The 23,175-nt window shown below is 37.8% G+C and overlaps 1 protein-coding gene across 3 annotated transcripts in view; it reads left to right on the top strand.

Moving 5' to 3' along the window:
* LOC114025815 (transducin-like enhancer protein 4) overlaps positions 1–22,815 on the top strand; it is a 160,246-nt gene extending 137,431 nt beyond the window's left edge. For 2 of the 3 annotated variants that reach the window (XM_027839353.1, XM_027839352.1), the window contains exons 9-21: positions 1,730–1,849; positions 2,518–2,571; positions 3,415–3,567; positions 4,792–4,924; positions 5,233–5,426; positions 5,751–5,827; positions 14,812–15,061; positions 16,351–16,598; positions 18,580–18,727; positions 19,210–19,360; positions 19,702–19,778; positions 21,057–21,509; positions 21,933–22,815. In XM_027839353.1, the coding sequence (XP_027695154.1) occupies positions 1,730–1,849; positions 2,518–2,571; positions 3,415–3,567; positions 4,792–4,924; positions 5,233–5,426; positions 5,751–5,827; positions 14,812–15,061; positions 16,351–16,598; positions 18,580–18,727; positions 19,210–19,360; positions 19,702–19,778; positions 21,057–21,164 (1,713 nt within the window). In that variant the 3' untranslated portion in view covers positions 21,165–21,509; positions 21,933–22,815. The remainder of the gene's footprint in view (positions 1–1,729; positions 1,850–2,517; positions 2,572–3,414; positions 3,568–4,791; positions 4,925–5,232; positions 5,427–5,750; positions 5,828–14,811; positions 15,062–16,350; positions 16,599–18,579; positions 18,728–19,209; positions 19,361–19,701; positions 19,779–21,056; positions 21,510–21,932) is intronic. The other variant, XM_027839354.1, reaches the window with a different exon arrangement.
* Positions 22,816–23,175: the final 360 nt, after the last annotated feature.

Here is a 23,175-nt window from a genome sequence, read left to right as displayed (position 1 = left end):
AGTGTTAGTGAATTAAATTTGCATGGATTGGTATTTATTTTTAAGTTTCCATTTTTAGCCAGGTTTAAATATGTAAACAGTTAACCCTGGAATGTTTCCTAATGAATTTACTGGAATACAGAATACAAACATTCCCACTACAATCTCTGTCCTGGGAATTGTACCATTTGGAATATATTTTGTATTTAGATACATTTTCATGTGGAATAGCTATGTAAGTAGAATTTCAGTTAATTCCAACAAAAGGTAAATTCTTGACTAATAATACACAAAAGAAAAATAATCTCCTTAGAGGATATTGTAGAACTGCTACCCTTCTGTACCCACCAAGCCATGCCTACCATGTTCGTATAACAACTGCTAGTTAGTAATGTGTGTAACTGCACTGGATCTAATAGGGTACATTCCCTGTAACCTTTTGAGGCCTAAGGAGGAAGAGTTTGGTTTTTCTATGAAGAGTGTGATTGTTTTCCTCCTGGGCTCCTATTCACTAGTGGTACAAATTCTCTTCCTCGCTCCCAGCTAAAAGATGGTTTCTTTGTTGCCTTCACCACCATCTACTTGTGCAGAGAGATCGCAAGCTGTACCAATTGATGTATGAAATAATATGTGCTTCTTCCTGGGACAAACACCTTGAAGGTTTGAAGGGGAAATACATTTTTAAAAACCAGGGATATGGATAGGGAGTATACCTTTGATTTCACTGGTACAGGGAACTCCCACCACCAATGCAGTTTCAGTGCAGCTTAAGGTTGTGGCTGCTGATGGCCCAGTTGATAGAGAACTAGACCTGGAGTCAGGAAGACCTGAGTTCTGATGTGACCTCCAACACTTACTAGCTATGTGACACAGGGAAAGTCACTTCATCATTGTTTGCTTCAGTTTCCTCAACATTAAAATGGAGATTATAATAGTATCTACTTACTAGGATGAAATGAGATAATATGTATAAAAAGCACTTAGCAGAGTACCTGACCCATGGTAGGCACCATAGAAATGCTTATTCCCTTCCACCTTTAAAGAGTTGCCCATAATACTGAAGTTAGGTGATTTTCCCAGAATCAATGAAGGTCTTAACAGATGTAATATATTTTTTTGGGGGGGGGGGCATCATCTCAGTCTACTAGATCCTAACAATTACCCTGCCTCCCTAAAAATAGTTCCCAGAGAGTTCTTTTTTTTCTCTTATACAGAAGAAATCTTTCATATATATATAATATAATATATAATATGTAAATTTAAAACTCCCTATGTTGAGATGTAAGGTGAACTTTTAAAAAATTTATTTAAACATACTCTAGAGACACTTGAAGTATTTGCATTTTTGATTGTAGTGCTGACAGTATCATCACTTTTTCTTCATTCTTATAATTTTAGTTAAAGATGCTATATTATTAAAGATTTTAAAAACATTCTTTGATTAAACTGGTTTTCTTTGTGGTGACTTACTGTTTTATCTTTTCCTCCTCTGTACCTTTCTTTCCTTTTACTTTCTCCCTCTTCTTCTCCCTTCTCCCTTCCCATTTTTTCCCTACTTCCCCTCTTTCTTCTTCACTCCTCAGATCCCCTCTTCTCCCTCCTCCCCTTTCTTCTCTTCCCTCTCCTCTGCCCCTTCTCCTAATAATTTATTCCAAAAATAAAAAAGGAAATTAAAGTCTCCATTGAACAGAAAAATAGTGGCATTAAATATGTAGTAACTTATAACCCCCCTTCACCTTTCTAATTTCAGAGTTCTTCTGTGTCTCCATCTGCCAGTTTCAGAACTGCAGAGAAGCACAGAAACTCAACAGACTATTCTTCAGACAGCAAAAAACAGAAAACTGAAGAAAAGGAAATAACAACTCGTTATGTAAGCTCGTATTCACTTTGGTTGATGGTAGTCTTATTTTTCAGTGCTATAACAATAGCCACTCTTCCTTTAACTATTTCTGCCTAAAACTAGGATTTAAGAGGCAGTAAAACTTTAAAAAAAAAAATGAAATGCTAAGTATTTGGTATAGTTTTTAGTACCATATCTAAATCTCTACTTTTCAAAGTAGGAAATGGGTTTTTGTTTTTTTGTTTGTTTTATTTTGTTTACTATGTATTTGGGTTTTGTTATTGTTATTGCTGCTGCCAGTTTGGGCAAATAGTGCAAGTACCTTGAGCGTCTGTTTCAGGTGATCACTTTATTTAAATAGGTCAGTTTTTCTTCTCCCCATCCTAGAGATATTACAGATTTATGGTTTTTTGTGCCCAGCTGTAAATGGCAAGGGAATCTAGTAGTATTGCAGTAAGTGACATATGTATTTTATATATTCACTAGAATTTAATTTCCTGTCATGTTGTGTGATATATTTAGGTTTTCCTCAAGAGTAATTTAATTTTACCAAGAACTATTCAATGCCTGATTAAGCTCATCTCACCTCGATGGGGTTGCTGAGCTTGGAAGGGGTTTGTTTAACTTAACTGTCTAAAAATATAATTCTCTTTTGAAAAAAAAACAACAACAAAACATCTTCCCACTTGTCAATGCAGGACAGTGATGGAGAGAAGAGTGATGACAACTTGGTAGTTGATGTTTCCAATGAGGTATGTGTGCCTCTCTGATGACAACGAATGTACTTCTCTTGTTTTCTGATGTACACCAGATGTGGGCTCATGAAATAATGGGTCCTGTTATCCAGAATGTTTTCTTAATTTCTGCTGTGACCCAACTGTTGTTCATCTTGGGGCTCTTTTTTTTAATGTAATTCTTATCTTTGAAGGGGCTGTGATTTCATCAGTGTGGGAACTCCTTCGAACAATGTAGATCATAACCCCTTCATGCCTTAGGACATAGTTGAATGAGTTGCTCTGAGCTGCTCCCCCCACCCCAATCATCACCTGATAACCAGCCTTTTAGTAATGAGCTTCTCCAGACTCATCTAGGCTGGTTCTCTGTTGACAGACAGACAGTCTGTTGCCAGGCACATTTTGAGGACTTTCCAGCCTGGGAAGGATTTGCCAAAGCGAGTTCTCTCAAACTATAGTGCCAAGAAACAAGCTTCACCTCCATGTCATGATGTCAGAGTAGGACTTCAATAGAGGACTTATGGTTATTATTATCAAGAGCCACTTAAACTTTTTTTTCCCCTTTGATGTGAATTATCTTGAGTAAAACACATAGCTTATGGTCATCTTATGGAACTAATTGGTAGGATCATAGAATTTTGGTTTGGTTTTTGTTTTTTAAAGACCTATAGTACTTTCCCTTTGGTGCAACTCTAGAAGCTTTTATTTGAGCATTTGAATGGACTGGGAATGTTTTGTACGCAGACTATTAGATTCTCTCAGATAAACACTTTTTTCTCTCCTTTCCTCCCCCTCCGTCCCCGTGGACTGTAGCTTTGTGACTTCAGGTGCTGCATTAATGTCCATGTCGTTTATTTGTAGGATCCCTCTTCCCCTCGAGGGAGCCCAGCACATTCTCCAAGAGAGAATGGCCTGGACAAGACCCGTCTGCTCAAGAAAGATGCCCCAATTAGTCCAGCCTCTATTGCATCTTCCAGCAGTACTCCTTCCTCAAAATCCAAAGAACTTAGCCTTGTAAGCAGCACTTTTTTTCACTATCTTTTTCTAGAGTGTCTTATTTCAAGATGGTTGGGTTTATTCCCCCTTCTCCTCTCCCCCAGTATGGCATTCAGGAAAGGGTATGGCCAGCTGCCCACTGAAAACTCCCTTTGTCCCCATCTAATAGATGGTTGATAAGACTGTAAGACCAAGGTCTTTTTGGAAGGGGGAGAATTTGTTAACCTGCAGATGATGGATACATTTGTGTTGTGAGTCTTTTTGCAAGGATTGGGATTGGGAGATGGGGAAATGGAGTGAAATACGTCATCCTGAAGATGAATAAGTATATGCTGGTGTTCCAGAGAGATTTTTGTGCTTGTGGTTTATGGTAAATTCACTTTTCAGCTTGGATGTGATTTTGTTGCTAGCTTTGTTTGAATTACCAAGTATATTCAACTACAATAATTTTCACTTCCTATCTAAAAAGTAATCTGTCACTTACAAGAGTCTGCTTTGACTCCTACCACAAATCGCAATGCAAGAAAGCTGCTAGAAGTCGGGATCATTCCCCTCCCTGCCTTCTCTTTCTTTGTGGCTGCAGCTAATCATACTTACCATGACCAATTAAGTCTCTGGAACTTAAAATTTAAGATAAGTTTGTTTAAAAGATAACTCTCAGAGAAAAAATGAAAATTCCTCTCTTTGTCCACAGATTGGAGGATATATCTGGTACTGGAGTGGTGTTTTTTTTTTTTTCCCTTTAATCCATCATTGTTCAGCCCTTGTGTTGTAACCCTGTTTTAATGGAAGCTCCTCTGGGCTGAATCTTTATGACTATATAGGCTTGGTCCCTTTCTAATGAAATCTGCTAACCAGGAAGCCTATTATGAGTTGGCCATATCCACTGGGAACTAGGCTTAAACCACTTACTCTTTTAAATATAAGCCACCAGCAAGGAGTCAGTCACAGTCAGGTAGCAATGATTTTTGAGTCACAGTCAGCCCCTGCCTGATTCAGACCCGTTACTAGAAAGGAATGACTCGAGCCTGCTGCTGATTCTAGCTTTTCAATCATCCCCTTCCATCCTCTCCTATGTGCTGACTCCATTGCCTTTTTTTTAATGGGCAAGGAAGGCATGCTTTTTTTTAATCTAACATAATTTTGATTGTTCTATACTATTGTTCATTAACACAGTAATTCTAAATCTTTATAGATAGTTTTAGAAGGAAAATAAATGCCTTTGATTTTTGTCTCTGCTAGAATGAAAAATCTACTACTCCTGTTTCAAAATCCAACACTCCTACTCCACGAACTGATGCTCCGACCCCAGGCAGTAACTCTACTCCAGGATTAAGGCCTGTGCCTGGAAAACCACCAGGTGTTGACCCATTAGGTTTGTAAACAAAATCAAATAAAAACTCCAAACTACTCAGTGTCTGCTCTCTGAATATATTTGTATTTTGTCTTTTACAACTTTCTTCTTAAGAGTATTGATGAACTTGCATGTGATACTTTGCTAGACAAAGGGGAGTATTATAAAACAGTTTGAATGAACCTATTGAAGCATTGAGTGACTTTTCAAAGCATTAAAACAAATTGGTTTCTAGTATGGATGTTATTATCATTGTTAGTGTCATTATGATTCTATTTGAAAACCTTTTTCCTTCTTTTCTTTTTCTCCCACCTCCATTTTTCCTCTAGCTTCAGGCCTCAGAACCCCTATGGCAGTCCCATGTCCATATCCAGCTCCATTTGGAATTGTTCCACACGCTGGGATGAATGGGGAGCTGACCAGTCCAGGAGCTGCATATGCAGGGCTACATAACATCTCCCCTCAGATGAGTGCAGCTGCGGCTGCTGCGGCTGCTGCTGCCGCCTATGGAAGATCTTCTGTGGTATGTTTCTGGGGCTTTGTTCTTTAGAAAAGTTGTGATAGCACACAGAGAATCCTCACATTGTCTCTTGTGGATAGGGTGGTATGAAGAATTTATGCAACATTAGGAGTGTTAATAGAGGGACTTGTGTATATTCATAAAATTCAGCTACATAAAACTGAAGCCCTCTATTTTTTTGTCTAGACGTAATTCCATTGTGAAGGGACATACTTCCTTTTCAGTTTGAAAGTCAAAATCAGTACAAGCTTCACCATATTGAGCTCAGTAAGCAGTGTTCACATGGCTTATGTTTGTTTTTGTTATTCTGCTTGGGGAAAACTGTAGGTTGGTTTTGATCCACACCATCACATGCGTGTGCCAGCAATTCCGCCAAACCTGACCGGCATCCCTGGAGGAAAACCGTGAGTGTTGGTCTGCCATTGCATTAAACTAATTGCTTGCTGAAGTCATTTGTCTTTGCTGCTTAGTTCTACTCTTAGCTACTGAGTGCTGCTGCATCATAGCAGCTGTTTTGGAGCTGGGGGATAATTGGTGGGGCTTGCAAGGCTTGAGTTTTGTCCTCAAAGTATTTCTCATTTTTTCTTAGTACAGGAAGGAGGTAATAGGGCAGAGTTTTGTATTTTCAATTTGAAACTTTGAGCTTCCAGTATCAAAATGCAAATTGCAAAGGGATCTCTAGCAATCATGTCTTCTCTACTTCAGTTGCTGGTTTAAAGGCAGTTCCTTTGTTCACAAAAGTCCAGCTATTTCTTGCCAACACACTTAGTGCTCATAACTTGTTGAAAAAAGCACACAGAAATGTTTGGTCAGCTTCAAAACTCGGAAAAACATCCTGTTGGCATTTTACTTCCATCTCTTCCCAAAACAACTGACCAGATATGGTGATGAGTGCTCAGGACTTCTCTGACTGTAAACCTGGCACTTGGGAGTCATTTTCTTCATGGCCCTCCTGAGTTACAAAAGGTAACTAACACGTAATTCAGGCCTTGGAGTTAGCCCTCATTTTCCACTATACTACATGCAGTCCATTCCCCTCGTTTAAGCCTAGCATGCTTTGTTGTCACTCCCGGAACTCAGTATTCCTTGCCTACTCTTTGATTAGACTGCCCTAGATGTATATAATAAACATCCATCACAGTTAATGATAAAAAACAATAATAGCTCACATATAGTACTTGAAAGTCTGCAAAGCGTTTTACATCTGATAGGTGTTGTTATCCCCATTTTATGTGCTTTGCACATAATAGGCAAAAAATGTGCTGAATTAGATTATAAATTTCTCTAGGGCTTATTGGTTTATTATTGGCATTATTTATTTGATTTATTATTGGATTATTATTTTATTATTAGATTATTTTTATTATGCTTAATTTGGGTTATTATTTAATTGTATTATTTGTTTATTATTGGATTGTTGTCAACGGTATTCAGTAACTCCTGAGGAACTGACATGTCTCCGTCTCTCCTTTCTGAAGCTGATGGTATGGTCTTATTTAGAACTTGACCTGCTTATCTCAAGTCTCGGCAACTTTCATTCAATCATTTATCACGTTTTTTATTTGCTTATTATGTGCAAAGTATTATGCTTAACACCAAGGGAAATGTGAAAGTAAATATGAAACATCTTAGGCCTCAAAGATCTTGCAATTTAAGTAGAAAATACTAATGTTCTTTTTAGTAATCTACTCTGTACCATATCACTGCCCTTCCTTAGCTATTTAACAACATGATCCCAACATCCTCCCTATTCACTTTCTTCATATTCTGCACTTGCTTTAAGATGTCATAGTTCATAATTGGATAGGGTTGGGTAGTTTTGGTTCTAGGCATTTTGGTGTATCCATTTTATTTGTTGGCTGTCAAGTTTTGGACCTAAAGGTTCTGTTCTCAGCCCTTTCTCTCTCTTTTTTTTCCATCTCTTTTCATTCTCCATGACTTCACAGCCATCATCTCCATTTAGATGACACCTGAATGTCTGTCTACAGCCTTTTTCTGAACTCTGGAACTCTCAGTGGTTGATAGGACATCTCTGTGTTTCCCACTAGTATTTCAGACTCTGTTCATCTAAAACCAAGCTTATTGTCTATGTCCCTACCACCTTCCACCCCCCATCCTTCACCCCAAACCTATGCTTCCTTTTGACTTCGCTGTTTCTGTCATGGATAGCATTGACCTGGACTACCAAGTTCAAAACCTTGATATTTCTACTTTGAATGATCCTTTCATATCCTCTCATCTCCAGTCACTTACTGTATCCTGTAGAATATACCTCTTAAAAATCTTTCCTATCTGGTCCCTTCTTTATCTTCCTCCTGTCATTACTATACAAGAGGGTATTATTCCTCCATTGTGTGGTCATGTCATTTCTGTGCTCTGAAGACCTTTAGTAGCTCTCTTTTGCCTGCCAAGTAAATTTCAGATTCTTTTGAATGACTTTCAATGACCTCCACAATCTGGTACCACCCTACATTTTCAACCTTTTCTCATATTGCTCTTCTTAATGTGTTCTGCACTTTAAACAAACAGGATTTATCTTTTCCTCCCATCCTTTGCTTTTACCTCTCTGCCCCAGTAAAAGGAAAGTGGAAAAAAAAATTGTTGTGGGCATTTCCTCTTCCGTTCTTTGGTCGCGCTATTTTTTATGCCACATATTTCTGCTTCTCTCATCTTTCCCTCTTGAATATCTACCCATTCTTTAAAACCTAGTTCAAATACCACTTCCTTTATGGACCCCTCTTCAATTGCCCTTCCTGATAATGACCTTTCCCTTCAGACCTTTCATAGCACCTTGTTGGGTTTTTTTTTTTAAAACCACTCTAAATTGTTCATCATAAATTATTTTGTTATAGGGGAGTATGTGTGTTTATGCCTCTTGATTAAATTCTGAGCTCTATGAGGACAAGGCCTATTTCTTAATTGAACTTTCTCTTCTCCATGACCTACTCATCATACTCTGCATACAGTAGATGATTAATAAATGTTTATTGAATTGAGCATTTTCATATAATCGCTTTGGCCTATCATGTGCATATTTGTCTTAACTATTTTGGACCTTTTAGAGTACAAATTTTATCTCCTAGGTTATAACATAATAGTAAATGTGAAACCCTAAATCTTTGTCTCTTATAGTTATTTCGTGACCTGAATTATATTAAATATGTTAGGATATAAAGTTCACTAAGTCATAAGCCTTACATTTCTCACCAAAAAGCCCCTCCCCCTGCCAAGAACTGTCTTTCTCAATAAAGTTGTATAATTGTTGTGCATCTCTGACCTAATTACTTTTACAAAATGAACTGCCAGATATTATTTGGAATTATAATTAAATACATGTACCAAACTAATGAACAAAGTAGCATTTATTTGATAATCCACATTGGGGCTGCTTGTCTATTTGTAGAATTAGCAAAGTCCTACTCAGTTTATAATTGGAGTGACAATGTAGTTTAATTTCTACATAAAGAAAAATGAACTTGCCCTTTGTTTTACTGATGGAACTTCTCAGTAGTGTTACCATATTTGATTTAACATATTATAAAAGACTGAGATATGGCCAAATTCTGATCCAAGGGAGAAAAACCAAAATAAAACTACTGTTTCAATATAGAAAGTGACTAAAGAGAAATGAAGATATAACAAATAAAATAAAGATAGCTAATCACAATATAGTAATAAATCTTTGATTTTTCTTTTTAAAAGCAAGATTCTAGGATAAATAGGTATATGAGATAATCCTCCCATTATACTTTGCATTACTCTAGACTTTTATAGAAAATATCATATCTAAATTGGGGTTCCACAATTTAAATTGGGGCACAGAGAGTTAAGGGAAGAAATAGAGAAGACTGATGAGATGATTAGTTGGAATAGTGAGAAAGGTTTCAAAGAAGTGGAAAGAAGAAAAGCTATTTTTAATAGTGGCCTTTAAGTATAAGTATGTACGAGGTCAGAATACAGAAGGTGGTGAAATTATTTTTTTTTTTTAATTTTTTTTTTAAGGCAGTTGGGGTTAAGTGACTTGCCCAGGGTCACACAGCTAGTAAGTGTCAAGTGTTTGCTCTGAGGCCAGATTTGAGCTCAGGTCCTCCTGACTTCAGGGCCAGTGCTCTATCCACTGTGCCACCTAGCTGCCCCTAAGGTGGTAAAATTATTAAAATAACATTATCATAGTACATTAGCCATTTTGGCGCATATGTTTTTCTTCCTATCCTTATGTTAATCTTGTAAAGTAGGTTAGACCCATTTTGTAGACAAAAGAAAATTGTGACAGAGAAATTAAATGACTTCACCACAGCAACATGTAACAGCTGACCAATCTCATAGCTATGGCTCCTATCTCTAGACTGGTGCTTTCCACTCTATCATCCTCATTCTTTCTTAATCATCTCTGCTGAGGGCAAAAAACAAAAAATAGGCTTAAAATAGAGTAAAAATTATTAAAGGTTAGATCATCAAACACATTTCTTAACAATTATAGTTTGTTTTTTGTTTTTTTTTTGTCCTGACTGTCTTTGAAAACAGTCCTGGCAGTGAACTCTGTGTATCTGTCACTTGAGGTTGAGCCAACATTCAGAGATACTCATTGCCATCACCACTGGGGTGATATGTTATTATGGCCTAAGCAGCTCATGAAGATGTTTCTTAAAGACATTGAAGGTTTTCATTCTTAATCAATAGAGGGAACAATCTCAAAGATGGAGATCTTTTAAGTTTTCCAGTGTGGCTGTTACACACATCAGAGGAGCTATTTTTAGAGGTTGTAGAATCTCCTTTTTTGGAAGTCCTTAAAAGCATAATAGATTCATAATGGATAGGGTGCTATTATTTTATTAAAATTAATAGCATTTTGCTTTGACACATCATTTACTCCCAGATAAATAGTCTTTATCACCTCAGTACTTCAAAAATTAGCACCTGACCATTTAAAAAAGTTAAGCAAAACCATCTAACACAGTGACAGTTGATAGCAAGTATAACTTTCTGCTCATATAATATACTATTAACAGAAGGGAAAGAAGTGTTAACCTTTATCAGAAACCAAACTGGTCATGGTATTTAGCCCAGATGGGCTTTTGCATGAAGTCGGGTAGATAAACTTGGTGACTTTTTAAGATCGCCAGGTTTCCATATGTTTTGATATTATGCTGGATCCCAGAATGAATCCTGTCCTCTATACACATGCAGATTACCGCTCATATTTGCTGCTTCTTATCCTGTACAATTCTCATCCATCCCTTTCTTCAAGTCTTCCATACAGGTCACCCCAATATAGTCTTGTTTTAAAAAATATCTTTTGGGAGATATCTGTGCAAGCAGCATTCATGCCACTTACTGGCTATAGTTTCTTACAGATAGGAACAGGTTCCTATGGCTTTTCAGAAAGATTGGCTTCCATTAGAATTCTTTAGAGAGTCATTGTGAGTGGCCTGGCAATCAGGAAGACATGTGTTCAAATCCCACCTCAGACATTGTTTCTCTGTATGGCAAATGTGGATAACAATAGCACCTACCTCCCAGCATTGTTATGAGTATCAAATGAAATAATTATGTAAAACATTTTGTATACCTTAGAGTATACATAAATGGTAACTATTCCCATTATTATTACTATATACTACATAGAGTTCGTTGAAATCTGAAAATTCATTTTATTATTTTTTAAAATGTAAACTATCTTGAGTATTGCTTAAGTATTCTTGAAGCTGTCAGGAAGTGATTTTATGTTATTAAGCCTGGCAAGTAGAAAATGGGTATGATTTGGTTATAAGGTAAGATGAACCCTGAAGTTGAGTGCGGATTTGTCAGGTCAGACACATACTATATTTGACAGATATTTTGTTCATAATTATTTACCTACTCACATCTCACAGTAATGTTTTAGTGGGTGAGAGGTCTGTAAATCTGTTCAAATAAATTCTTATTAAAAATTAAGTAAACATCCTAAACTTGGGGGGGGGGGATTTCCTCCCGTTTTTTAAAACTTAGTCTAAAGATATAACTGCTACCCAACAAATAACAATGAAGCCAGTTAATTCCTTCTTTTTTTCTTTTTGGACATTTCAGAATCTAGAGACCTAGGTTTTAATTCTTCCTCTGCTTAGCCTTGTGCTCCTGGCTAATTCACTTAGCCCCCATGGACCTCAGTTTTCTTATTTGTAATATGAAGTGATTGGATTAGATGATCTAACCTAAATAATATGAAATTTAAATAGGGATTCAGCAGTCAAAAGGCATTTATTAAATGTCTGCTATACACTGTGCTAGGTTGTAGGAATAGAGACAGAAATGAGTCTTTGCCCTCAAGGAACATACACTCTATTGAAAAATATAACATATACATAATTAAATATATCCAAAGTAAAGTTATGGAGGGACACTCGCTGCTGGGGTGCGGGTGGTCGGGAAATGTTTCATGTTCCCTTGAGGGGGGATGGAAGGAAGAGGGAGTGCAGTGTACTTTTCTTGAAGGAAACAAAGGATTCTTGGAGGCTGAGGGGAAGAGGGTGTACCTTCCCTGCTTGAGCGACAGCTAGTGAAAAGCCCAGAGACCAGAGATAAGAGTACCTGAGGAGCTACAAAAAGGCAGGTTTGGCTAGACCACAGGGTGTGGGAAAGGATTTATATATAATAGGGTTGGAAAGGTAAATTGGGGCCAAGTGATAAAGAGCTTTAAATGCCAAACCAGCAGGCTTCTGTTTAATCCTAGAGACAATAGGTAATTATTGAAATATGAGTAGGAGAGTGACCTGGTCAGACATCACAATAGGAAAATCACTTTGGTAGCTCTTTTGGGGTATGGTTTGGAGAGGAGAGAGAATGGATATCAGTAAGAGGCTGTCACAGCAGTGCAGGGGAAAGGGGATGAGGGCCTGATGCAGGTAGTACAGAGAGAAGTGCTAGACTCCTTGGGCAGCTGGTGAAGCCAAGGGATCCCTTCTTAAGAGGTTTTAAATGCATAAAATAAAATACATAGGGTTATAAATAAGCTAATTATCTCAAAATAGTTATTGAAATGCACATTTTTAAAATTTACATACTTCAGGTTGAGGACCCTTGTTGTAGATGTAGAAATTACAAGATATGGCAACTGTTTGAATATTGGTGATGATCCAGCAAAAGGAGACTGAGCAAAGGTCATACAAGTAAGAGGACAACCAAGAGAAAAGAATGACACAAAATCCCAGAGAAAGAGAGAGTGAGAGTATCCAGGAATCTGCTCTGGACACTGTTCAACTTTGTTAAGTAATGCAAAGAGGCCAAGAAGAATGAGCACTGAAAAAAATCCAATGGATTTCTCAGTTAGGAGATCATTGGTAGCATTAGAGAAAGAAGTTTCAGTTGACTGAAGCCAGGTTGTAGAGGTTTGAGAAGTAAATGAGAGGAAAGGAATTGTAGATAGTATAGACACCTTTTTTTTTTTTGTTGTTGTTGTTGTTAAAGAAATTTTGCTTTGGAAAGGAAGAGATATTGAATGTTAGCTTAAGGGGTGGTAGGGCCTTTTGAGCTGCCTTTTTTTTCTTTTTAACCAGGTTGGGGAAAGTTTGGGCATTTTTATAGGCCTTGGTGGAATAACAGTAGATTGAAGAGTAAAGGGAGAAGGAATAACTTGAGCAATCTACTGGGAAAGATAGAAAGGGAGGAGATAAAGGATTGCATGTAGAAGGGTATTGTCCTTTGTTCAGAAAAGGATCATTTCTTTATCAGAGACTGGAGTAAAGGAGGAGGGAATAAGGGTTGATATCCAGGGGTTTTGAGATATTGAAAAGGAGAGAAGGGAGAGCTCACAGCAAATAATCTCTATTTTCTCAGTAAATTATGAGATGAGGTGAATTTCCACACTGTGCTTCACCCCTGGAGGATCATTCAGCTGGCCTTCCTGGGTCTGTTGTTTTTCAAAGATTGAGTCTCGACTACCAAGGCTAGTTCTCTCTTGATTTCATAATCGACTCTTTTCTCTGCTGCCAGAGTTTTTGCTCCCTGAAGCTACTTCCCGTCTTGAATCGTAACTGCCTTTCTGTGTCTGTGTCCATCTGGGGAGTGTGTGTTTTTGTTCCCTTCCTTGAGCTGCTTGATTCTCTGGAATGCTTCTTACTCTGAATATAGTGTCTCCTTCTGGGCCTGTTGTTAGGTGCCTTCACTGATGGAGAGAGTAGAGAAAATTCCCTCTCTCCCACTAACTCTGGCACAAGCCCAACCTCTGTACCTCTTGCCTCAAATCCTCACTCTAAATTAAAGAACAGAGAAATGTGCCTTCAGGACAAGACACAATAAGGGAAAGAGAAGTAAAAGATCATCCTAACAGTGTGAAGAGTGGAGTCCTGAAACAATCAAGAGCTACCTCTTTAGACACCAGTAAAGAGCCTATGATCTGTGAATGGCGTAAATCACAATTAAGGTTAAAGAATGGTCTAATTCTTAACCTTAACCTATAGGGCTGATAACCTTATATGAGCTAAAACAACTATCTGCGGTAGTTGTGAGCGTATCTTTTATGCATGATAAAGTAAACGAGGGTGTTAAGTATGGTAAGGGCTGAATATTAGAACCTTATGTTACCAGTGGGCATGAGCTTCATCAGCTAGTTGGTAATAGGACTCCTGCTCTGATATTCTCTCTCACTGAGCCTTTCATCCAGCAAAGATTTAACAGCTTCATAAATAAAGTGCACTCCATTGATTGACCCACCCAGGGTGGTTTCACTCCTATGCTCTTTACACCCATCTTGGTTCCCCCCATCACCCTCCTGCTTATTTGCCCTTTGAGTTTTCCTTCTGCCCTCCAGGAATGTGAAATTAGTCACAGTCACTTTCCTCACTACCTTTGCTTTGCTGATGCTTGTCTCTTCCTTTAGCATCCTAAAAATAGAGATAGATTCTATTGTAGGAGATGCTCTATGTTAAGTCATATATTACAGCCAAACACTTTCCCAACCTGAGGGTTTTCCCTGGAAATGAATTTGAGATGAAGCTGTTGATAGGTTATTCACAGGTGGGCCTTCTTGGCAGTCACACAGTGCATTTTTTCTGAGAGCTCAGATTCCATTTGGTATTACTGGGATTTGTGATTGTCATGTCAGGTCAAGGGGGGGGGAAGTCCCATTTTTTACTCATCTGCCACTTTACCAGGGGACTCTGGAGAATCTTAACTCCTTAGTTCCTGGTCATTTTGTGCCTATTATTCTTTATTAGCCAGTTACTCGGAAATATATATGATTGATATGATGAGATAATAACAGAAAATCCAAGCAGTTGGGCTGTGAATCACACATCGCTCTTTGATTTGTAGATGATGCTGAACATTTCATTTCTCATTTCCCATCTTCGTTCAGCACAGGGAACAAACAATTCAGTAAATTTTCTTTCATTTCCACTCTTCTTTTCTTTAGAGCATACTCCTTTCACGTTAGTGCAGATGGTCAGATGCAGCCTGTACCTTTTCCCCCTGATGCCCTCATTGGACCTGGAATCCCTCGACATGCTCGTCAGATCAACACCCTTAATCACGGAGAAGTAGTGTGTGCAGTTACTATCAGCAACCCCACGAGACATGTGTACACTGGTGGGAAGGGATGTGTCAAAGTCTGGGATATCAGCCACCCAGGAAATAAGAGTCCAGTGTCTCAGCTGGACTGCCTGGTAAGCCATTAGTAATAAGTAAAACTCTAATGCCTTTGAAATAAATGAGTTTACAATTTTTTTTAAAATGAATGTTAAAAATTGTCTTTACATGTAACTGGGGAAAAATTTTTTTTAAATTGAATTTGAAGAAGTGATTTTAGTTGACTAAATTATATGTGTGAGTGAAGCAACATGATAGTCATCAAAAGATACAATGAGTTTGGGGTCATTACTGTTCCTTAATTTTTACTCTTTTAAAACTGGAAAAATTGAACATTGGCTTTGTTTCTATCTTATTTGGCAAAAATTCCCTTTACTTTGTTTATGATTCATGCAGTTGCATAGTTCTACCAGCTATATGTGTGCATGTCTGTGCATGCATACCTGCAACTATATGCATACATAAACATATACTCAAAAATCTAAATCACTGGCATCCTTTTATTTTTAGACAGATTAGATAGAGGAAGGTTAAACAAACAGAAGTAATACTGCAAGTAACAGGATCATTGGGGGTGGCTTTGAAACACCAAGCCCATCACCTGAGTACAGTAGCCAAGTAGGAAACAGCAACACTGTATTCTAGCCTTGCCATTTGATAGTAGCTTTTAACTCCTGATTGAAATCGTTAGTTTTTCTCTCATTGGCATTTGGTTGAAACTTGCCCTAAAGTTATTTTGGGAGCAGGTATTTTTCCTCTTTCAAGAAACCTAAATCCTGCTGGGCAAAACTTTTTCCCCTCTGTCTTAGCAGCCCTTGATAAGGTCTCACCTCCTGTTGATCTAAGTGCTGCTTAATCAAAACCATTTAGGCAGGTAATAATTCTATGGAAATGAACATTTCCAAATGTCTGCAACCCCTTATACCTTTGCTGGCTGAAAGAAATAAGCGGGCCTTTTCTAGACACGGGCATGATAGAACATGATTTTCTGTTTTCTCTGTTTTGGGTTTTTACAGATCATAGGTATGTGTGCACATGTATATGTTGGTGTGCATGAATAACTTATGTGAGTTTGTGAGTTGTTGAATATGTAAAGCTTTTAATTGTTCAGGGTTTAGTCTAGATCTTGGCTTTTTGATGCTAATTAAGATTAAATATCTCTCAGTACTAAATTCTGTAGATCAAGTTTAAGTACTTCCCTAATGTCATGTAATTTTCTGGCATTAATCCACTTTATCATTGTCATAAGTATAAATGGCTCATTAAAACCAGGAGGGAATACAATACTTTTATGGATCTCTGCTCTCATGTTAATGCTGTTTTCCTTTCCTCATGAGTAATCGCTTGATGGTTTCTGTCTCCACAGAACAGAGATAACTACATCCGTTCCTGCAGATTGCTCCCTGACGGCCGCACCCTGATTGTTGGAGGGGAAGCTAGTACATTATCCATTTGGGACCTGGCAGCTCCGACCCCACGCATCAAAGCTGAGCTGACATCCTCGGCTCCTGCCTGCTACGCCCTGGCGATCAGCCCTGATTCCAAGGTCTGCTTCTCCTGCTGCAGCGACGGGAACATCGCGGTGTGGGATCTGCACAACCAGACATTGGTCAGGTGGGTCAGCAGGATCTGATTACCAACAAGGGAAGAGCTCATTTAGCCACTGTGGGCCACGCTTCTTTCTGAATGCTTTGTATATACAAATGGACGAATAATGGATATAATAACAGTAACAGTAATACCAATACTAACCCTGTGACAGTGAGGAGTTGTAAATATTGTTATCCACGTTTTACAGCTGCAGAAACTGTGACTTGGGTTGAATGATTTGCCCAAGGTCACTTGGCTAGGAAATGTCAAAGCAGGGACTTGATCCCAGATCTCCAAATAAAGTGTGCTTTCCTCTCTACCTTGCTGCCCCTCCCCTATGACTAGAAGTGTTCTGGAGTGTCACCATTAGCCGGCCGGGAGAAAAGAAGCATCTAATTCCATCAACTCTTTGTGCTTTATAAAACCAGATATTTTGGTTCTCCGTTTTATTCCTACAGAATATAGGATGAAAAGTGAAGTCACGTTGATGCTAATACTTTGATAAGTTTTCTATAACTTGTGATCTTTCTGGATATCCTTTAAGCATAGCATAGTGGTTAACGTGCACTGGACTCAGGCTCAGAAATACCTGGGTTCAGGTTGTGCCTCAGATACTTTCTGGGGCATGATCCTGTGTTAACCGATGGGAACCAATACTGCCATGACCACCATCACCCTATATTTAGTGGGAACCCACAGGATATATGGCACTATGCTGGGTGTCATGGTGTTTCGATGCTTTTGATTGGTTTTGATCCTATCCTGAAATAGTTTGTGATCCAGTGGAGCCAGCAGTGGAGGGGAAGGAACACCACTCATCTGTAATTGTAATTTTAAAATAAATGAAAAATTGGTTCATATGTTTAGAGGCAGAGGAGGTCTGAAAGATCGTCTAATCTAGCCTCCCAATTTTTCTAGATGAAGAAACTGAAGCCCAAATATGTTGAGTGACGTGACCAAGGCTGTATGGTAATAAAATCAAGATCCGAACTCACATCCCTCACGTCCCCTAATTTCACATACAGTGTTTTTTTCCATGGTACTATGCTGTGAAAAGGTTCATGCATAGGTCCAGCAGCTAAGTAGAGAGGAGAGGGTAAAAGTGATGGTGACAAGGGGAATAATTACTGCCAAACTCAGATAAAAGGTAATCTGAGTAGAAGCGTTTGGAGGTGGCCTTGAGGAGCCTATGTGGAACCGGTTTATATGTAATGTTATTAATTGGAGCAAAATAACTATAAGTGCATGACAATTACCTTTCTTTTCCCCTTGGTGCATTGCACTCAGTCCAGCTGTTCAGTTGAACGCTGCTGTTGTCTTTGTTCCACTGGTGTTCTCTACTGTAGTCTTTGCTGGTTGGAAGGAAGGCAAGAGAAAATAATGGGATGGGCTCTAGCGTGCTTTGTGCTGGCTGTTGTCAGATGCTCACTTTTAGATGAGCATGGCCTTCCTGGGTAGATCCACTCTGAGCTTCTCTGCCTGACACTCATAGCACTAACTTTTGTAGCCTTTTGGAGTTACACAGTCAGACAACAGAGTGCACAGTATCTCTCCTTGGCAGACTGTCCATTTCTGGAGGGGAAGATTAGCTTTGCATCCCCTCACACAACCGCTTGTGCCAAGTTATGGGGAGAGAATAGAGTTTATTGTGTTTTAATATTCGTACAGGTCATCTGAATGCAGATGTGAATTTTCTCTTGTTTTTTCATTCCATTCAAAGATAATTTTCTCTTTGTTAGTCGATTTCAAAAGCCATCTAGGTCTTGGAAAATAACCAAGTGAAATAGGAAATTCTATACCTATTCTTTGCCATTTATTGAAGTTTGGAGCAAACTTATCATGTTTATAAAATATGTAATTATTATTAAGTAATAACACTTAACTGTGGCTAAGGAAGCAAAGCTAGTTTTTGACATAAAACACTCCATTGAGTTCATCTTGAAACTGCCTCATTGTCAAAGTCTTTTTCCTCCTCTCCCCTGCCCCCACTTTTTGACATTTTCAGGCAATTCCAAGGCCACACAGACGGAGCCAGCTGTATTGACATTTCGAATGATGGCACCAAGCTCTGGACAGGAGGTTTGGACAATACGGTCAGGTCCTGGGACCTGAGAGAAGGGCGGCAGTTACAGCAACATGACTTCACATCGCAGGTAGCTGTCTTTGAGGCCTTTGACATTTTAGAAATTGTGGATTTCTATAAAATGTGTGAAATTTTAAAAGGCAGAAACTAAGGCGAGTTCCAGAGTCATCATTCACTGTGCATGGTTTGTTAATTTGAGGTTCTGAATTAGCTAGTTACTAATAGGGGCTCACATTTTTTTAAACTAAGTTTACTTATTCAAGTCTTATTCAAGGTTGTTTGCCATTAGGCAGTTTTTGTTATTTGTTAGTTTTGAAGAGCATTACTATATAAATTTTTTCTGTCAATTAAAACTATAGACTAGATTGATAGAATATATTATAAAGATTATGTTCCAAATACACATTCATTTGGGGATTTATTTTTCTCTCTTATTTAATTAGTCTTTATTTTTCTCATAATTGGAGTGGTATATCTACAAGAGATTAGGTTATCTTTTTAAAGGCAGTCACCAGATTTTTTTTTTTATTCTATGTACTATTTTAATATTAGATCTTCTCTCTGGGATATTGTCCCACTGGAGAATGGCTTGCAGTCGGGATGGAGAACAGTAATGTAGAGGTGCTACACGTTACCAAACCAGACAAGTACCAATTACATCTTCATGAGAGCTGTGTGTTGTCACTTAAGTTTGCTCACTGTGGTAAGCAGACTTCCATGCTTTGTCATTTTTTTTTCTGGCTATATGGGGAGGCTGCGGTAGGATAGTTCTTTGTTTACTTCTTTTAAGCTTAACCTTGGATGTATAAAATGGATTCTCTTGTTTGAATTTGATCGTGACTATATTCACTTCTCTCTGCCTTTAACTTTGTGGGTTTTCTGTGTTTGAGGTGAAAGGAATTTTTATTCAGTTTGTTTGTGAATTAGACGACTTTTATGTGAATAATTCTTATTGCTCTGAGTGAATTTTTCTGTTCTTTTTTGGTGAACTTGAATTTTGATTCTGAGGCATTAACTCTGATATCTTAAATGATCTGATTGTAGGAAAATGGTTTGTAAGCACTGGGAAGGATAATCTGCTCAATGCGTGGAGAACTCCTTATGGGGCCAGTATATTCCAGGTATTTCATGATGCTTCACTCCTACATTTTTTTTTTAAACACACCTACATTTTTTTTAAACACATTAGGAATGGAATTGTATGAAGATATCTGATTTGTTTTTTATTAATCACTGAGTTCATTAACTTTTAAGGTTGTCTTTAAAGGTTATATTGTCTGACTACTGCATGAAGTTGGAGTGATATTGTCCCATTTAAAACATTAGTAATGGGTGTAAAGAATTATAGTGGTATAATTATAGCTGTCTCATGCTGTGCATATTATAGTAGGTGCTTAATATATATTTACTATTTAATTGCTGAAATATCTATATCCTCTTTGACTGTGACCCTGGGCAAGTCGTTTAACTTTATAATACTCTAGCCAACTGTCTAAAACTATAAATTTCAGAGAGAGGATTAACCTTCAGTAATAATAGGGAGTTTCTTCGTTGAGGAATCATGATACCTATGAAATTCCAAGTCCAGTTCTGTTCAAGTCCTCTTGACTACAGTTGGAAAATCTCTATTTCCTGGGAATCACCTGTAGTAGAGTCAGTTTGGCATAGTTAAAAAAGTAGACTTGACAGTTAGATATGCATGTGCTAGAATACCGTGTGTGTGTGTGTGTGTGTGTGTGTGTGTGTGTGTGTGTGTGTACACATATAGTTTTGGGCAAGTGATTTAGCCCCTCTGAGCCTCAGTTTCCTTATCTCTAAAGTAGGGATAATATTTATTCTCTCTTTATGTTGAGAAATTATCATCATCATCATTATTATTAATCTAGAGATAGGAACTAGACTGAGTTACCAATGTAGGGAACTCCTCAATGGAGAAACTCCCTCTACCAGTACAGGTCACCACCTTCTCTGCAGTTTATGATCTTAGACCATTGCATAGAGTATTGAGCAAGACTAAGCAGCTTCCTCAGGGTCACACAGCCAAGTGTGAGTTGGAGGCATGACTTAAATCTGCGTCATCCTGACTCTGAGGCTGGCTCTTTATCCACTGTACAAAACTTAGTATGATATATAGAAGGCACAAGTTGTAAAAGTCAAGTATACATGCACGTGAATGAGTGTGGGTGTGTGGGTAGGTGTGGGTGTGGGTGGGTGTGTGTGAGAGAAGAAACAGATCAAATTTTAGGGTTTTAAAAAAAGAAACATTACATTTCTTCATTATGTTTTTCGGTTATCCTTTAAAATGGGAGGCGATAATATTTTTACTTTTACTCATTTTAAAGCTTATAACTTTACTGTTTCTTGAGTATTGATATTTATTTTTATATGTTCTTTTCTAGTCCAAAGAATCCTCATCGGTGCTTAGTTGTGACATCTCTGTGGATGATAAGTATATTGTCACTGGCTCTGGGGACAAGAAGGCAACAGTCTATGAAGTTATTTATTGAGGACAAACCTTAATGCAAACCGGACCCCTCCTTGTAGCACTTTGCTGTATAATCCTTTTTTTTTCTTCCCAAGCCAAGGATTTAAAATGTTCCTCACAGTTGTGGAGTTGCTTCCCTCCCCTGCCCCCCACTTCCTCCTTGCTATTGAATTGTGAATGCTCATTAAGAACCTGTGATACCAAATCTTGAAATATCTACTTGGAAGAACTCGGAATAAGCGTACTTAACAGTGAACTGAATCTTTAATTATGTATTATATCTGTAATATATTTATTTTGTTTAAAGAAGGCTTTCTAACAATGAACTGACTAAATAAAGCTGTCTGCTCCCGCCTTGGTAATAAAGGTGCGTTGTACTTTGATATCCCCTTTTTTGTTTTGGCAGGGGAGGGCAAAAGGACATTTAAAATGACCAGTTAGTAATGGTTGTAAGCATAGACTGGTAGCTATACAAAGACATTGAATGTTTAATATCAACAGGAAGCAATATGCTGCTTCTTTTTTTTTTTTAAACAAATTTTGGAAATTTGATTAAATAAAGAGGAATTTCTAACTAATGCCATAAGCATTTTGGTTAATTTGGAAAGTTTAGCTTCTAGCTGTCTCAGTTAAATATACTCAAAGAACGCTACCCTCTTAGATACCTGAAGGTTTAGGAACCACTTCAGAACTGGTTGCTATTTTTAGAACTTTCCTTTTTATTAGTTTTATTGACCAGGCAATGGTCACTATATTTTTTTTAATTTTTTTTTTTTTTTTTGTATTATAGAAAGATGAACAGTAAATTGGCCTCAAAGAGACAACTTAATCCCTCCCGGATATTTTTGCCACATTTCTTTGGAAAGGGGAGATGTGCATCTTTGGGCAATTTTGTGGTTACAAGAAATTTTGGAAAACATTTCGAGTGTTGTTTGGGAACTGCACAGGTGCACAGCTGTAGGAAAGGAATTCCTACCACTGTGTAAGCCAAGCCTTTGACAAAGAAAGGACAACAAAGGAGGGAGGATTTGCAAGAATCCCTCCTCCAGAAGAACAGGAAGAATGGGCTCTCACTTGAGATGAGGACTTGCTCTACTGGCCATCGGTTCTTTCCATGTCTTAGTTGGATGTCCCTGGAGTAGACACAAGGCTGTGTTGTGCCACCATACCAGAGACATTGTGTTATCTTTTTATGTTGTTGTTGTTGTTGCTGTTAAACCATGATCTGTGACTCCTTTTTTATTATTATTAATTATTATTATTATTATTATTTGTTTGAATGCTTTATAAATCTTTTAAGTCTGTGGATCTGCTGATGTACAGTGCCTTTGCTGCTATGGATCAAAATCAAAAGAACCGTGTAGATAAACTTTATCGTATAGGTAGAAAATTACTTAATTTCATACTAGAAATGGGTTGATGCTGCAAATTGAAATGGACTATTCATTGAAGTTCCAAATGTGGTAGCAGAAAAAAAAAATGGTGTCTTAAGTGCATTGTGTTTGATGTCATTGACAGTTTCGTAATACTCTACAGTGTAGAAAGATTTTGATACTAAACTGTGCATTGTACATAGTTCTAATGCATTGTATTGACCACCAGTACTTCTATAATGGTAGAATATTGTTTGTGCATTCAGACTTTTAAGCATTAAACATAAATAACTTCTAGGATGCTTATTTTTCTAAATTGCTTTATTGGGTTGGTGGGTGAGGGAAGATACTTGTTTTAACATTTTTACTTTTGGAAGTTGCATGGCTGGTATCTAACATCAAGGCTTCTATTGGGCAGTAGGTGATTGGCCACAGTCAAGCAAAAGTGGTACAAATTTTTAATTTCTTAATTATCATTAGTGAGTGAGAGAACTGTTTTCAACCATCCTCACCAATAAACATTTATTGACTTGTCTTTAGATTTATAAAAGCTTCACTACCAAAATACCTAATGGTGTTTTAGCTGTTCAGTCCTGGACAAATCATGGAATAGCTGAGTCGCCATTTCTTCATTTGGAAAACGAGAACAATAGCACCTCT

Source organism: Vombatus ursinus, unplaced genomic scaffold (genome assembly GCF_900497805.2).
Source record: "Vombatus ursinus unplaced genomic scaffold, bare-nosed wombat genome assembly UNPS02014832.1, whole genome shotgun sequence".
Classification (NCBI taxonomy): Eukaryota; Metazoa; Chordata; class Mammalia; order Diprotodontia; family Vombatidae; genus Vombatus; species Vombatus ursinus.
The sequence above is the reverse complement of the archived record's forward strand: the minus strand, read 5'-3'. Positions and strand labels throughout refer to the sequence as shown.